This window comes from Dromiciops gliroides, chromosome 1, assembly GCF_019393635.1.
Source record: "Dromiciops gliroides isolate mDroGli1 chromosome 1, mDroGli1.pri, whole genome shotgun sequence".
Taxonomy (NCBI): Eukaryota; Metazoa; Chordata; class Mammalia; order Microbiotheria; family Microbiotheriidae; genus Dromiciops; species Dromiciops gliroides.
In genome coordinates, this window is record NC_057861.1 from 1605911 (window position 1) to 1622963 (window position 17053).

The 17053-nt window shown below is 41.3% G+C and overlaps 3 protein-coding genes across 4 annotated transcripts in view; all 3 read left to right on the plus strand.

The window, feature by feature from the left end:
• Positions 1-17053, plus strand: part of LOC122733853 (immunoglobulin lambda-1 light chain-like) — a 773472-nt gene that overhangs the window by 600133 nt on the left and 156286 nt on the right. The window lies entirely within an intron of this gene.
• Positions 3499-15171, plus strand: LOC122736568 (vomeronasal type-2 receptor 26-like). Its single transcript, XM_043978893.1, is given in 4 exon segments — positions 3499-3646; positions 11921-11992; positions 12573-13412; positions 15149-15171. Coding segments are annotated over 4 exon segments (1083 nt in total).
• The window catches only part of LOC122736574 (vomeronasal type-2 receptor 26-like), a 31048-nt gene continuing 29736 nt past the window's right edge, over positions 15742-17053 (plus strand). Inside the window, exons 1-2 of the mRNA XM_043978899.1 lie at positions 15742-15806; positions 16795-16883. Of these exons, the coding sequence (XP_043834834.1) occupies positions 15742-15806; positions 16795-16883 (154 nt within the window). The remainder of the gene's footprint in view (positions 15807-16794; positions 16884-17053) is intronic.

Genomic DNA, 17053 nt, shown 5'->3' on the forward strand with positions numbered 1-17053 from the left:
AAAGTGCAGTTTAGAAAGCCAGACAGGAGTATTCAAAACCTGAAATTTCTGATTTTCATCTTCAATCAGTCTACTGGATAAGTATTTCTGTGTCTGTATGTCTGCCCATATTTTTGGTGTTTGGGTCCATTCCTGTTTCTGTCTTAAGTTTTGAGGAATTTCACTGTCAAACTGTCTGATTTTGCCTTCTAAGCATGTAGATAAGGAAAAGGGCCTTCTGAGAGATATAGTGCTTTTTTACCTTATTTTATCCTCCTGAATCCAGTGCCAGTGCTTTAGCCACTGCTCCACCTAGCTGGGCCCCTTACAAAAACTTCTGATAGAATGGGATAAAGGTATTTTAGGAGTCAAACCAGGAATGAAAAAGCAGCAGTTTATTAATCTCTGTTACATCTCATAGAAAACTTACTTTAAATTATCAAGGGAACTTTTGTGGCTTAAATAAGGTTCTTTTAATTTTCAAACACTGAGGGATTTAAAATTATTCATAGGAAACAGAGCTCCCAATGAATAGATTCATTGGTATCTCTGGAGCAGATTAACCTACTGGGAGACCATGCCTGGGAACTGGTGCCCAGCTTCTCCCCCAGCCTCCCTACTCAGACCTTGTCAGATGGGCTTCCACCCTCCCAATCTGCCTCACCTCCCACTAGGAATTCTTCTGCTCCTCCAGGATCTCCCCAGACTCACCTTCCTCTCCCCTCACCTTTTCTAGACCCTTACCCCATGTATTTCCTGCCCTGTCCTCCATTTCATCACCCCTTTCTACCTGCTTTTTATGGCTTCTCACCTGATTATCCTCATCCCTCCTTGGTCCCCTCCCCCTCTTCAGCTGCTGCATTTCCTCCCTCCTCCTGCTTCCCTAGCCATGATGCCCTGCCCTGCCTCTGCTGCTGAGATCATGGAGGCAGTGGCCCCACCCCTTCCTCTGCCTCCATTTCCCTCCCTGAGGCTGGGGCTCAGCCCCACTGCTCCTGAAGTGGCCTCACCTCTTCCTTTTCCTGCCTTAGCTGAGACCATATCTCTGACTCCACTTCTCACCCTGCAGCTATTTGGGTGAAGGCCCTAGATCCCTGCACTGTGGTTACTCTGTACCCAACACCCCCATGGCTTCACCAGCTGAGGGGCCATCTTTTAATATGTACCCTGCCTGCTCCCAGTCTCCCATTGTATCTTCTAAATCAATCTTTTTAAATGGCATATTATGTTTTTATTAATATCTTTAAACATTTCACAATTTTATTTTAATTTGACTCAGACTATAGTTGGGAGGATTGCTAAGCTAATGGCTGTGAGTTTGACACCTCTAGTATAGAAAGTCTTACATGAGCTAAGTTTTTTTATTATTATTATTATACATGTGTAGTCATGCAAAACAATTCCATATTTGTCAGATTGTGTGTGTGTGTTGGAGAGGGCGGGAAATGGACAAAAAAATTCAAGAAAAATAAACAAAAAAATATGCTTCAATCTGTATTCAGATACCATTAGTTCTTTCTCTGGTGATGGATCACGTTTTTCATCATAAGCCCTTCTGACTTGGTCTTGGATCATTGCATTGCTGAGAATAGCCAAGTCATTCACAGCTGAACATCTTACAATACTGCTCTTACTTTGTACACAGTGCATTTCACTTTCATCAGCTCATGTAAATTTTTCAGGTTTCATTAAGAGCATGCTGCTCACCATTTCTGAGAGAATTAAATGTGCCCTCCTCAGTAGGCAGCATACATTATTTAAGTCCTGAGGGCTTCTTCTCCCCTGACCCCCCCATTCCCTTCCTTTTCCTGCTGAGCTAGCAGTTACAATTGAGAGAAACCAGTGGTTTATGTTCCCCTTAGATAGGGCAGGTCACATTGTTCAAATCCCAGGAGCTCCTCCCCCTCCCTTTTCCCCCTTCTCCTGAGCTGGCACTTACAGTTGCCTGGGGCAGATAACAAGAAGGCCCTAAAATCCCCATCCAATCAGAAGTTGTCCCACAAAGGAGATTTCTCCTCAAAATCAGGGAAATTGGGATTCTAACCCAAACCAGTCCCCCTGTGTCTCCCAGTTAAACCCAAATTGCAATGTGCTTGCTTAATAAGCCTCACACATAGTATCTAATACACCCCTGGCTGGAGATTTAACATTATAACTTGACATTCATCCTATGATCAGGGTGCAGTTACATGTTTAGGAATTAATATGAAGCAGGAGTGTCACAAAGAATGTGCATTCAGAGTAGCCAGTCAATGATAAAATGGAGGAGGGAATCTTTGCTTTAGGAACAGAATATAAGGGTCCACTGTGACAAGTGTGCTTAGCACAACTTCCTTAGAAGTGTGGGCCCTTTCTTGCAAGATGGTAATAAAATGTCCTTCCTGCTTTGCACTAGAATGGAAGTTCTACCTCAGTTTACCCATTTCTAACAATTTCTTACAACATAATAATGTTCCATCATAAGCACATACCACAATTTGTCTATATATTCCCTAGTCGATGGGTATCCCCTCAATTTTGAAATCTTTGCAACCAGAAAAGACCTGCCAGAAATATTTTTTGTAATTTTTTTTGGATACCAGCCTGGTAGTGGTATTACTAGGTCCAAGAGTATGCATGATTTTATAGCCCTTTGGTCAGTTCAAAATTACTCTATAGAATGGTTTAATCAGTTTACAACTCCATTGTGAGAAACCCCATTTAAAAATTTCTGGGACTCAATGTTGGAGAAGTACTAAAGGCCTTGTTATACATTCGAGCATGAATGGGCCAGCTCCCTAATGGAAATGTCGGGGAGCAGGACTCGGGAGCTCTTTTATCTCTTAAGGGACTGGCTCCGCCCTTCTTCCTTAATTAAAATCTTTGTGCCAAGACATTGGTGCCAAACACTAGCCAATTGGAATGAAGTACAGTCAAAGGGGCAGCCCTCTAAACTCCTCCCCCACCTGACCAGCCTTGGGTCTCTCTCATCATGTGATCCTGATTTCTGGGGAGGGGGAGGAAAGGAGCCATTAGTAAGCATCCTTCTCCCAGCTGAAATTCACCTCCCAGACATTCCCCAGACACCTTCAATCAGTTTTGGAGGGGGGCCCATATTTTTTTCATATCCATCAACAGTGCATTAATGTCTCATTTCCCCCATATCTCCTACAATATTTGTCATTTTCCTATTGTGAGAAAATCATTATTAGTAATGGATTTCTTGGGGGGACCCAGAGATCAGTTTCATTACTTCCCCCCAACCCTCTCCAATTCCATTCCCAGCACAGGTGGTGTAGGCCATCTTTCCCAGAGTCTTAGACACTGAAGGTGACTGAGTCAGCACATAGGAGGCCCCAGAACGTGCAAAGAGTAAAAAGAGATCTTTCAATGGAGTGGGGTTCAAGCCCCAAGGCAATCTTCACTTCTTAAGCAACTTCAGGTTCTGCTCAAGGCAGGATTCAGGGTAACCTGAGACATTGTGGGGTCTGAGCCCAGGGAGGAGGTCCTGGGAGGCCTCACCTGTGTAGAGAGTGAGGAATGGGAACAGCAGAGGGATCCAGAGGGATCCAGGCCATGGTGAAGGCTCCCCCACAGCTCTATGTCCTGAGTCTCCAAGCTGGGGCTGGGCTCCCCCAGGCCTCTCTTAAGAGCAGCCCAGGCCCTGCAGGGAGGAGGAGCCCCTCATGTAAATCTACTCCTGCTCTGGAGACCTGCAGGAGGGGCTTCATGGGATACTTGGCTAAGCCTGTGTGCTCCTGGGGCCTCTCCTTACCAGAGAGTCTGGGATTCTGGGAGTCAGATTCCTTCCTCCCCAGGCTCTGGGTCTGATGCTCCTGGACTCTTGTCACTCTAAGGAAGCTGCTTTCTCATCCTGCCCCTTCCCTCTGCCCTGGAGCCTTCTCATGCTGGAACATCCCTCCACCATGCCAGCCCCTCCTTCCATAGGTGAATTCCCCCAGGACCTGCTTTGGCTACAGGTAGGCTTCATTCCCCTCCAGCTGAGTCTCTGACACTTTAGGCTTCCCCACTGTGTGCCCAACCTCCAACTTGTACCTCAGCCTTCTCTCCCCATCCCTTAAAATCCCTTTTCATCTGCTATCTTCCCCTATTAGATTGTAAGCTCCATGAGGTCAGGGACTGTCTTTCTGTTTGTTTGCATTGGAGTCCCCAGCCCTTAGCACAGTGCCTGATGCACAGTGTGGTAAAAATTACTGGAGTTTTAGCTGACTCATTTTTCTCGGTTTCCTGGTGATACCAGAAAGCTAGTAGACTTTCCAGGTGTGGTGAGTTTTAAAACCCCTGCATTCCTTTGAATTAGCTTAATTGGAAATGATCTGGGAATTGTATAGACTTAGTTTAGAGTTAAGAGAATGTATCTGTATTTCTTTTTCCCTATTTCCTTATCTTTTATTTTTATTAATTTCACCTTTGTCGTTTAATTAATTCCCAAGTAATAAAGTCTGATCCTTTTGTGGAAAAGAAGCTGTAAGGCTCCTTCCTTATTGGCCTGGGAGAAATATGGAAAAGGGCAGTTCAGACGGGAGGGAGCTTTACACCTAAAGGTCCTTCATTATTTCCGGGACCCCAATATTTCAGCGAGTCACCCAATTAATGCTCCATATATTAAATTTTAGCCCCTACAACAGGAAGCGATGACGAAATGCTTGTTGCCTTGCCTACAATTCAGAGCTGTGTATTGTCAACAAATACAGATAACTGTTCCATCACCCCTCCCCCAAACAAAAATTTAAAGTTTTGAATTCCAAAATCTATCCCTCCTTCCCTCCCTCCCTCCATTCCCTCCCCATCCCTGAGGCATTAAGGAATCAGCTACAGCTTATAGAAGTGCAATTGTGTAAAACATTTCCATATTAGTCATTTTGTATAAGAAGCCCCAAATAAAAGAAAAAAATGTCAGAAAGTGAAAAATAGCATGCTTCAATCTATTCAATCAATATCAGTTCTTTCTTTGGAGGTGGATAGGGTAGATTATCATTAGTCCTTTGGGAATGCCTTGGATCATTGTATTACTAAGAATAGCTAAGTCATTCAGAGTTACTGTGTACAACTAATAACTAATTGTAAACAATAAAATTGTGTATCATAATTATTAAGAGACCCCCACAAACTATCTAGTCCGCCACCCTCCATTTTATACATGAAGAAACTGATGCTTATGGAGAGTAAGTGATTTATGCAAAGACACATAGGCATTGGGCATCCTAGTTGACATTTAGTGATTATACACAACCGAATATATGAAAGCATGTATACATAAGCATATTGCGGTATTTAAAATTATATGAGGTGTCCTATTTCTGTCCCAAGTTTTAGAGAAACATAGCTGGGGTTTCTGATATATTGCTACTTAGAAATTAGAGGCTAAAGCACTAGTTTGGGGTATTAAGCATTTATGAAAGCATATTAAATATTAGTAAAGCTAGAGCACATGTCTCAGAATGTTAAGGCCTATCTAGGATCAAGAGGGAGAGAAAAATAGAAAGCTGTGTCCTGCCTCTTTGAATGTACCCGCCAAGCCCATGAGAGTGGGCTATGTGGCTGCTCCCTCTGTGTCCTAGGGCCAAGAGAAACAGTGGGAGCATAAACTCTCTGAGGTTTTGAGGAATGTCGGCCCTTCCACACTGCTTAAAGAGCATTAGCATCCAAATCTATTGGTTTACTGGACTTGAGGGTGCTTTGGCACTGTACATGCTGATGTCAGAGTATGGAGGGCAGACCCTCTGAGGGGAAAAGCTTTCAGGTAGGTGTGGTTTTGACTGAGGTACCTTCCTGTAGGTAGTCAGCAAGGTCTGGCCTTAAGAAAAGTCAGGCAAGGCTCTCTGGGTTGGGCCCTTGAGCAGGGGCCTCTGGGAGTCCCAAAATGCCATTATTTTCTCACAATACACACACACACACACACACACACACGTATGTGTATATATCTAGTTTTTTATCAGAATATTTAAATTTATTTCCATTCCACTTCAACTTTTCCCTTTACTCAAATGAGAATGAAAGAAAAAAAAAACAAATTTCCACATTTACCATGTCCAAAAATAATGTCATTTGCATTGTATCAGGAGGTGGATAATTTATTTCATTATTAATCTCCAGATTTATGGTTATTACATTAATCAGAGTACCTAATCCTTTCAAGGTTGTTTTTGCCGTATCATTGTTTTTATAGAATTACTTCCCCTGGTTCTGCTCACTTTAGTTAACATCAGTTTGTACAATTATTTCATGGTTTCTCTGAAAGAAACCACTTCATAACTTCTTTTTTTTTTAGTTTTCAAAATGTGTTTATATAAGATTTCCAATTTCAAATTTTTCTCCCTCCCTCCTCTCCCTCTCCCCCTCACCTAGACAGCAGGTAGTCTGATATAAGTTATATGTATATACACATACATATATATACACATATATACATATATATAACATACATATATATAATAACATTAAACATATTTCTGCATTAGTCATGTTATAAGAGAAGAATCAGAGCAAAAAGGAAAAACCTCAAAAAAGAGAAACAACAGCACCAAAAATAAAACAAATTGTATGATTCAATCATCATCCATATTCCACAGTTCTTTTTTTTTTCTGGATTTGGAGAACCTTTTCCATCATGAGTCCTTTGGAACTTTCTTGTACCACTGGATTGGTGAGAAGAATCTAGTCTATCTCAGTTGATCAACACATAATGTTGATGATACTATGTAAAATGTTCTTCTGGTTCTGCTCATCTCACTCATCATCAGTTCATGAAAGTCCTTCCAGGTTTCTCTGAACTCCTCCTGTTCATCATTTCTTACAGCACAATAGAATTCCATTACATTCATGTGCCACAACTTGTTCAGCCATTTCCCAATTGATAGGCAACCCCTCAGTTTCCAATTCCTTGCCACCACAAAAAGAGCAACTATAAATATTTTTGTACATGTGGATCCTTTTCCCATTTTTATTATCTCTTTGGGAAAAGGACCCAAAAGTGGTATTGCTGGATCAAAGGGTATGCACAGCTTTATAGTCCTTTAGGCATAATTCCAAATTGCCCTCCAGAATGGTTGGATCAGTTCACAGCTCCACCAACAATGCATTAGTGTTCCAGTTTTTCTACACCTTCTCCAACATTTATTATTTTCCTTTTTTGTCATATTAGCCAATCTGATAACTGTCAGGTGGTACCTCAGAGTTGTTTTAATTTGCAACTCTCTAATCAACAGTGATTTAGAGCATTTCTTCATATGGGAATAGATAACTTTGGTTTCTTCATCAGAAAACTGCCTGTTCATATCCTTTGACCATTTCTCAATTGGGGAATGATTTGGATACTTATAAATTTGATTTAGTTCCCTATATATTTTAGAAATGAGGCCTTTATCAGAAGTACTGGCCATTATAATTGTTTCCCAGCTTTCTCTATCCCTTCTAATTTTGGATGCATTGCTTCTGTTTGTACAAATTTTTTTTAATTTAGTATAATCAAAATCATCCATTTTGCATTTTATGATATTCTCTGTCTCTTGTTTGGTCATAAACTGTTGTCCTTTCCAAAGATCTGAAAGGTAGAGTATTCCTTTCTCTCCTAATTTACCTATGGTATCACCTCTTATGTCTAAATCATGTATCCATTTTGACCTTATTTTAGTATAAGGTGTAAGATGTTGGTCTATGCCTAATTTCTGCCATACTATCTTCCAGTTTTCCCAGCAGTCTTTGTCAAATACTGAGTTCCTATCCCAGAAGCTGGAGTCTTTTGGTTTATCAAACAGTACATTACTAATGTCATTTACTACTGTTTCTCCTGTGCCTAACCTATTTCATTGATCCTCCACTCTATTTCTTAACCAGTACCAGAAAGTTTTGATGACTGCCGCTTTATAGTAGAGCTACAGATTTGGTATAGCTAACCCACCTGCCGTGCATTTTTTTCATTATTTCCCTTGATATTCTTGACTTTTTGTTTTTCCAGATGAATTTTATTATTTTTTCTAGCTCTATAAAATAACTTTTTGGTATTCTGATTGGTATGGCACTGAATAAGTAGATTAATTTAGGTAGAATTGTCATTTTTATTATATTAGCTCAGCCTATCCATGAGCAATTGATATCTTTCCAATTATTTAGATCTGATTTGATTTGTGTGAAAAATGTTTTGTAATTGTGTTCATAGAGTTCCTGGGTTTGTCTTGGCAAGTAGACTCCCACGTATTTTATATTTTCTACCGTTACTTTAAATGGAATTTCTCTTTCTAGCTCTTGCTGCTGAACTTTTTGGTCATGTAGAAATGCTGATGATTTATGTGGGTTTATTTTCTATCCTGTTACTTTGCCAAAGTTGTTCATTGTTTCAAGTAATTTTTTAGTTGATTCTCTAGGATTCTCTAAGTTTACCATCATATCATCTGCAAAGAGTCATAGTTTTGTTTCCTCCTTGCCTATTCTAATTCCTTTAATTCTTTTTTCTTCTCTGATTGCTAAAACTAACATTTCTAGTACAATATTAAATAATAGAGGTAATAATGGACATCCCTGTTTCACCCCTGATCTTATTGGGAAGGCCCCTAACTTATCTCCATTACATATAATGCTTGCTGATGGTTTTAGGTAAATACTGCTTATTATTTTAAGGAAAGCTCCAACTATTCCTATGCTCTCTAGAGTTTTTATTAGGAATGGGTGCTGTATTTTGTCAAAAGATTTTCTATAATTAAACACCAGGTATTCAATAAATCATTAACCAATCAACTATTGTATGTGGCAGTCTTGGAGATAAATGGTGGGGATACAAAGATAAAAAGGAAATGATTTCATCCTTCATGAAGCTTCCATTTGAATGAAAGGCACAACATGAACATAGTCAGATTAGTCATCTACAAAATTTGTTGTGGGAAGTGGTGACCTGGGATCTGGTAAGAATAAGGAGAGATTAATTCAGACGATGTACAACTAGATTTGTTGTTGAATAACATGACATACAGAAGCCATCTTTACATATGATAGAAAAAGGCTCATGTTTCTAAATTTATTGTTCTCAGTGAATAGATTAGGAGGGACATGTATCACTAGTTCAATAAAAGGAATACAGAGAATCAATGTGATCCAAGCCCAATCAATGATAAAGCACATGGACAGACTTTGACTAGCATAACATACCACTAACATTGACTCTCAGCAAGTGTAATGATTGGAATGATGCCACCTACTGGAGACTTGCTGTGGAGAGCTCCACCATGAGGAAAATGCCTCAGAGGCATTGTGGCTTTTCCTTGGCGTCAGGAAATGACGTTTGCTCATGGGTGCTGTCTATCAAGTCTACCAGCCAATCAACTGGAGGAGCCTCCTATGGTCTGGGAGGAGACAGGAAGGAGGAAAGGGAGCCTGCGCAGAGAGCGCGGGCCTTTTTGGTGGCGGCAGAGGACTTCACAGGAAATTTGAGGAAAGATAGGAATGCCAGGCTGTTGGAATTCTGTTCTCAATCTTTTTCTTTCTATTTTCCAATAAACCCTTAAAAACCTAAACTCATTTTATCAGTGATTTTTAGTCAGTTTCCCCCAAACTGGGGGAACACATTAGAATCCACATTTAGAATCTTAAATTACACAGTTTGGCTGACCACGAAGAGGAAAACCGAACGTTCATCTTCTGATCTTCTGATTGGGTAAGATTTCCCCTCCCTTGTCCCCTTAAATTGGAAAGAACTACCAAGTATAGGCTATTTTAAATTTCAAATGGATCTGTTAAACATCCTAAGTACCCCTTTTCTAGCTTTACCTTCACTAATCAGAGATGTTGGCCAGTTTGAATTTGAATATATTTTTATTACTCTTTGTGGTTTTGTGGGGCTTTGTGGTGTGGTATGGAGAATTTGGCATGCCCTAGATAATGTTAGAATAAAGATGATTCCCTGGGATTCCCCATTAGGAAAGCTACTTATGGATTGGAATGAGGGAAAACTTAGACTAAATACAACCATGACCAGAGGAGAGCTTATCAGACTGTGTTTTATGTGGCATGAGGAATTACAGGAAGAATGGCCCAAATATGGGTCATTTGATCCCCAAACATTGAGGCATTTGCAAAGAACCCTAAGTAGATGTCCACCTGAACATTTACGTTATTGGAAAATCGGCCAGAGCAAGCGAAAATTATCATACTAAAAATATAAAACAAGGAAAATCCAGGCCCCAGTTTACATCTGAGTCTGCCACCCAAACTGAAACAATAGACTGGCAGAAAGACATGGCCTGCCAAACCGAAACGCCCAATAGTACAACTAAATCCAAGGCCATTCAGACTGAAATTCCAAATGACCCAACTCTTATTCCCTCGCCCTCTACTTCCTCCATGCCAAACAAACAAATAAAGAAAGAAAGAAATGATTCCCCTGTAGAGGAGACAGAGAAAGTAAAAATTTTCCCCTTCAAGAGATCCTCGCCCATGGTCAAAAAGGTACTATACGTAAGCTCAGACAATACACATCTTTTACACCCAAGGATTTGGCTTTATAGGGACAAAGCACTCCTAAATTTGATGAAGATCCCACAGCAGTTATCAGGCAGTTTAGAGCAATTTTTAGAGCATATCAGCCCACTTGGAATGATGTTACTGACCTTATGGAAATAATATTGTCCCCAGGAGAAAGAGCAGATATAGTAGCTGCAGCAAACAGCCTGGAAGCCACGGGAAAGGTTGATATTGGGTGGCCTATTCAAGACCCTGACTGGGACCCCAATAACCCTGAGCATTTTGATATGTTGAAAGATGCAAGGGAAACATTGCTGAAGGCAATGGAATCCTGTATTAGAAAGACTGATAACTGGCAAAAATTTATAGATACAGTTCAGAGACCTGATGAGAGATCTAATAGATTTTATGACAGGCTGTGTAAGTATGCCAGGCAATATGCTAGACTAGACCCATTAGACAGTAGAGACGCCCATATTATCTGCTCTCATTTTGTAAACCAGTCATTACCAGAAATTCGGGAATATTTTAAAAAGCAATGTCCTGGGTGGAATAGTTTGAGTCCTGACAGACTTAAAGAAATAGCAACATATATTTACGAAGGAAATGAGAGAGAAGAAAGGAACAGACAGGACATTTTAGCTCCAGTACAGGAAACAACAGGGCAGAGAAACTGGAAAATTGAAAATCGTTATCAACCCCCTAAATTTTGTGAGTACTGCAAAAAACAAGGACACTTCTTGAGGGAATGCAGAACTAGAAAACAAGACCTTAAGAGGACAATGACTGAGAGCCTTAAGGAATTCTTTGGGGGAAATCGAAATAATTTTGGAAACTTTTATCAGAAAGGAAACAACTGGAGTAATTATAGGCCTTATTACAGGCAGAATCAAAATGGATATAAATCTTTTCAGGGGGATACAAAGAGACAGTATCAGAATAACTGTAGACCCTATCAAGGAGGAACAGAAGGACAGAACCAGAATCAGGGTAACCATGGACTCCCTCAAAGGGGGGCACAGGATTAACAAGAGGAAGGGGAGGGATGGAACAAAGATAATGAAAGCAACATATTCCCAGATCTGGATTTTTTGAATGCACTTGTGCCAGTTCATTCACCTCCCCAGAGTAATGAACCTCATGTGACCCTCAAAGTAGGGGACACGTATTATGACTGTTTACTAGACACAGGAGCTTCTAAATCAGTATTAGTAAGCAAACCAGATGCTGGGTGTAGACCTGTAGGATTTTTGAATGTAGTAGGAGTCTCAACCTAAACTCGTTTTATCAGTGATTTTTAGTCAGTTTCCCCCAAACTGGGGGATCAGATTAGAATCCACATTTAGAATCTTAAATTACACACAAGAAAGGGGATTTTGTGTACTCTGGAGGCAGAAGCAGTTGTTTTAGCTCTCATGACTATTTGCTACATCTGGGCATGGCATAATTGTTTGAGCCTAAACCCTGAGCCCTTGTTTGTTTCCTACAGATGCAGAGTAGTGTATGAAGTGCCCAGAAGACGAATATCCAAATAAGTGTAGAGATGGCTGCACTCCCAAGGTTGTGAGTGTGGGTACCAATTTTTAATTGGGGAGTGTTAGCTAAGCAGCTCAGCGCAATATTGGGGCAAGGAAGGAGATTGGCAGCCTCCCTCAAAACAGAGCAGGATTTATTTAACAAGAACAAACTTTAAAAAAACACACAGACACAAACAGGATCAGTAGGATCAAGGGAAAGGAAATAAAATGGGGAAAGGGAAATTATACAACCCGAATAACACCACCACCCAGGAATCAGCTGAGAATACACAGCAGCATCCTGTCGCCTTCCAGCTTCCAGCTAGAATGGCGAATCTCCTTCCCAGCAGACCATAGACAGCCCCCAGCCAATTGGCTGGCCACTCTGACAGTCACATGTTTGCCCTCAATAGGCTTCCAATCATTATAATTTTGCCAGGCCCATGTAGGCATTGGTGAGTGGTGATGACTTGAGGTACAGTGCCATGGCGACAGCTACAACCAGTGGCTGGAGCACCATTCCGTTTCTGGAGCCCCAGAAGCCACTGTGCGCCAAGGTTTTTTTTTTTTTAATTCTACCCAAAAGATGGGGTCATAAAAACCTCAAATAACAATTAATTCTTTACATGAGCTTCCTAACCATGAAAGAACCTCTGGGGATGACTTTGGTCTCTGTGGCTGTTTCCTTTTCCTTGCTGACAGTTCTAGTTCTGTGGGTCTTTGTGAAGTACCAAGACACTCCCATTGTCAAAGCCAATAACCGGCCCCTTAGCTATTCCCTCCTCATCTCCCTTACCTGCTGTTTCCTCTGCTCCTTGCTCTTCATAGGCCATCCTACCACTGTCACCTGTCTCCTCCAACAAACAGTATTTGCAGTTGTGTTCACAGTGGCAGTTTCCTCCATTTTGGCCAAAACCATCATTGTGGTTCTGGCTTTCAGGGTCACAAGGCCAGGAGATAGGATCTGGAAGCTGATATATCCTCGAGTGTCCAACTATGTTGTCCTCATCTGCTCAGGGATCCAAGTGATGTTCTGTGCCATCTGGCTGGGAACCTATCCCCCCTTTCCAGAGGCAGACACACACTCAGAATCTGGCCACATCATCCTGAGGTGTAACGAGGGCTCTGTCTTTGCCTTTTACTGTGTCCTGGGCTACATGGGCATTCTGGCCCTGGCAAGCTTTACTGTAGCTTTCCTGGCCAGGAACCTGCCTGATTCCTTCAATGAAGCCAAGTTCATCACTTTCAGCATGCTGGTGTTTTGCAGTGTCTGGGCCTCTTTTCTGCCCACATACCAGAGCACCAAAGGGAAGGCCATGGTGGTGGTGGAGGTCTTCTCCATCTTGGCCTCCAGTGCTGGCCTGCTGGGCTGCATTTTTGTTCCCAAATGTTATGTGATCCTCCTGAAGCCTGACAGAAACACCCAGGAAGAGATCAAGAATAAATGGGATTCGGGGCAGCTAGGTGGCACAGTGGATAAAGCACTGGCCCTGGATTCAGGAGGACCAGAGTTCAAATCCAGCCTCAGATATTTGACACTTACTAGCTGTGTGACCCTGGGCAAGTCACTTAACCTTCATTGTCCCACCAAAAACAAAAACAAAAACAGGATAAATGGGATTCTAGAGGCAAGATGTCTTCTAAAGCACATTCTTATACTTCTTGTTCTGGGAACAATAGGTCTGAGGAATATCCCACATTGATTTGGCCTAGCCGTATTTATTGGTTTTGTTGATGTTTGAACTCAAATAAGGGGCATCTTTCTGGCTGCATTGTCAAATGCCACTCACATTCACAGGCTGGATCCCCTCAGGACACTGACTATTGCTGTTTTGCAAAAACTGGTGCAGTAGCCTCTAATTTATAAGAAGCAATATATTAGAAACCCCAGCTAAATTATCCAATAACATAGAATGGGGACAGGCTTTTCCCCAATATTTCAACTGACACATGTGTCCTTAGGTTCACTTTATGACATGTACACCCCAAAAACACACCTCCAAGGAAAAATTACCTGCCTCAGGGGTTGTTTTAGGCCCCCAGGAAGTCTGAATTAGGATAAGACCTCCCATGTACCTCTTTAAGGAGATTAGGATAATGAAGAGATAATCTACTTTTTCTCATTGTAAATATAACCATTTCCATCTCCCAAACCTCCTGGTGGTCTCTCTGTGGTCACTCAGCAGTCTTTCAATAAAACTTGGGAAACTGAGTAATTGTAATTATTTGGGTCTCCTCATGATCAATTTGATCAATGAAATCCTCCCCAACTACACTCTCACTACCGTGTTAGTTCTGATATCAGTCCTGGTGAACATCCGATTCACATCACCTGAGAGCAAAAATCCTTCTTGCGGTTTTCTTTAATATCTCACTTCAGTCTACCTGAAACACGTCTGCCTGAAAACACTAAGAATAAGGCTTCACTAGGCCCTCTTGGGCAGACATACTCGCCTCTATACTTTATAGAAAATTCCCCAAAAAAAATATTTATGGCAACTCTTTGTGGTGGCTAAGAATTGGTAATCAAGGGAATGTCCATCTATTGAGGAATGACTGAAGAAGCTGTGGTATAAGATTGCAGTGGAATGGTATTGTGTTCAAGGAAATGACAAACAGGATGATACCAGAAAAACCTGGAAAGACTCATATAAACTGATGTATAGTGAAGTGAGCAGAACTGGGAGGACATTGTGCATAGTGACAGCAGTATTGTTCAATGAGCAATTGTGAATGACTTAACTACTCTCAGCAATACAATGATCCAAGACAATCCCAAGGGACATTATTATGATGAAGCATACTTTTCGGCCCCATAGAAAGAACTGGAAAAAAGAGCAATTGTACATATATAACCTATATCAGATTGGTTGATGTCTTGTGGAGGGGGCAGCAAACGGAGGGAGGGAGAAAAATTTGGAACTCTAAATCCTATGAAGATGAATGTTGAAAATTACCCTTACATGTAACTGGAAAAAATAAAATAAATGTTTGTTGCACTGGGAAAAAAAAAGAAAATTCCCAAACTGGTTGTTTTACTGGTATTGATCATGAATGGAATCATCTTTACAGAAGGTTTTGTATATTTTCTTTTTTGTACTTTGAGCACAGCGTGGGCTGCCTGGCAGCCATGGTAAACAGGCCAGGGCTGGATAAGCAGGCGATTTTCAGGGCACTTTTTCAAGTCCTTTTTGCTCCAGGAGATGAGCAGTGTGCTCCTTAGAAGGCTGCTCAGACAACTCAGGGGCTGCAAAATTGCACTGCTGATTCCATTGAGAAGCCAGTATGGCCTGGGCTTCCTGGCCCATCACTACAAGAATTTGAGATATGTTAAAAAAATGGTAAAATGGTATAGCTGATGTCTTGTGATTCATGCATAAATGGATTTTCAGTGAGGGAGAGTCATGACACAGTCATGGCAGGACAGAGTCAAGACAACTGCTGATTCCAAAGAAAGAACTAATAATTATTAAACATAGACTGAAGCATATTATTTTTCAGTTTATTTTTTCCATTTTTTCCTTTAATTTTTGTTTTCTTACACAAAAGCATTAATATGGCAATGTTTGACATATTGGCACATGTATGGCCTATATCTGACTGCATACCGCCTCAGGGAGGAGGGTAGGGAGCCAGGGAAGGAGGGATAGAAATTTGAACTCAAAATTTTAAATAAAAATGTTTATTATAGAAAAAAGACAACTGGTGATGACTCGAGTGCAGTGACTTCCCTTAGTATCTTCCGTGTGTGACTGAGCTCTAAGGCTCCACAGAAATTGCTTCATCTGCCTTCATGGCCATTGTAACAAATGGTTCTCATGCACCCATTGCACCAGAAAACATCTTCACATGCTTGGGGTAGAGCACCCCCTGCTACAGTCACCAATGTGTTTGAGGCCCCCTGGTTACCCCCAACCTGGCTTTGCCCATCTGCTGAAATGCTTTATGAGGCTATGCTGGTTGTGGGTTCTAGAGCTTCTTAGAGCCACAGGTGAGAATCAGGTGGATCAGGTAGACACCAGTGGTAAAAAAAAATCCTGGAAAGGACTTGGCCATCCTCACTCCAGAGGCACTAGTCTTGCCTGATCATAGCCTGCTCCCTCATTATAGCTTCTTTCAGGTAAAGAATATGACGATGCCCATGTTTGAAATGCTAGTCATTGGAAAAAGGAATTTCATCATAAACCTATTTGAGTGAATAACCTTTGAGGCCCCTTTTTCAATCTCTGACACTGTAATGCCATGATCCTGCCCAAAGAGTGAGGAGACAAATAGGAGAGGGGATTTATGTGCATTCCAGCTGCTCAGAAGAAATGTGAGATGCACAAATTCAGAGACATCTCCACCCCAAATGTTAATGTGCAGTATTTGTGCCAGACTTATGGTAGACCCCTCCCAGCTTGTATTCAGATGATCAGCCACAGTGAGACACATTGTAATGTGACTGCTGCATAGTAATGTGATTTTGGTCCTCTTTGAGGATGAAGAACAGAAACCAACAAATCAAAAATTGAAACAGAGCTTCAAAATACATTAGACTCAGTCTTGAGTAGGAAGCTTACATTATACCTAGTAGAGAGAAGTGTGGGGGGGGGGGGTGGCCATCAAGGCTATAAGCCTTATGGTCCATCAGGGAAATTACTGTTGCTGGAGGTTTTGTTTTTAAAATTTTATCACCTGCTGGATTATTTTTCCATGATGTTCAATACAGACAGGCCATTTACTGAACCGAGGTCATAGAAATTACTTTCCTAGGAAGGCACTTCTGTACTATAGTCTCCGCTGGGATCAAGGGAAAGAGAATCCAAAACATAATTTTGTACTTATGATTTTCCCTTGGATGCAGAAGCTCAGCTGGAGATGCCCCAGGCAGTCTGGTCTCCAGAGTTCTTCAGCAACCAAGACTTCACTTTGGAGACTGGAATGACAATAAAGGTACTGTAAGACAGAGTTCACTCTATAAGCTGGTGAAAGTATAAAACATCTATTCATCTTGCACCCTTGTCCTTGTCTTAGACTTGGACTTGACTAATATCCCTTTGTGATTCTTCAAGTGTGGCAGGCAGACCACAGCCTGGATATCTACAGATGGATGTATGATGGTG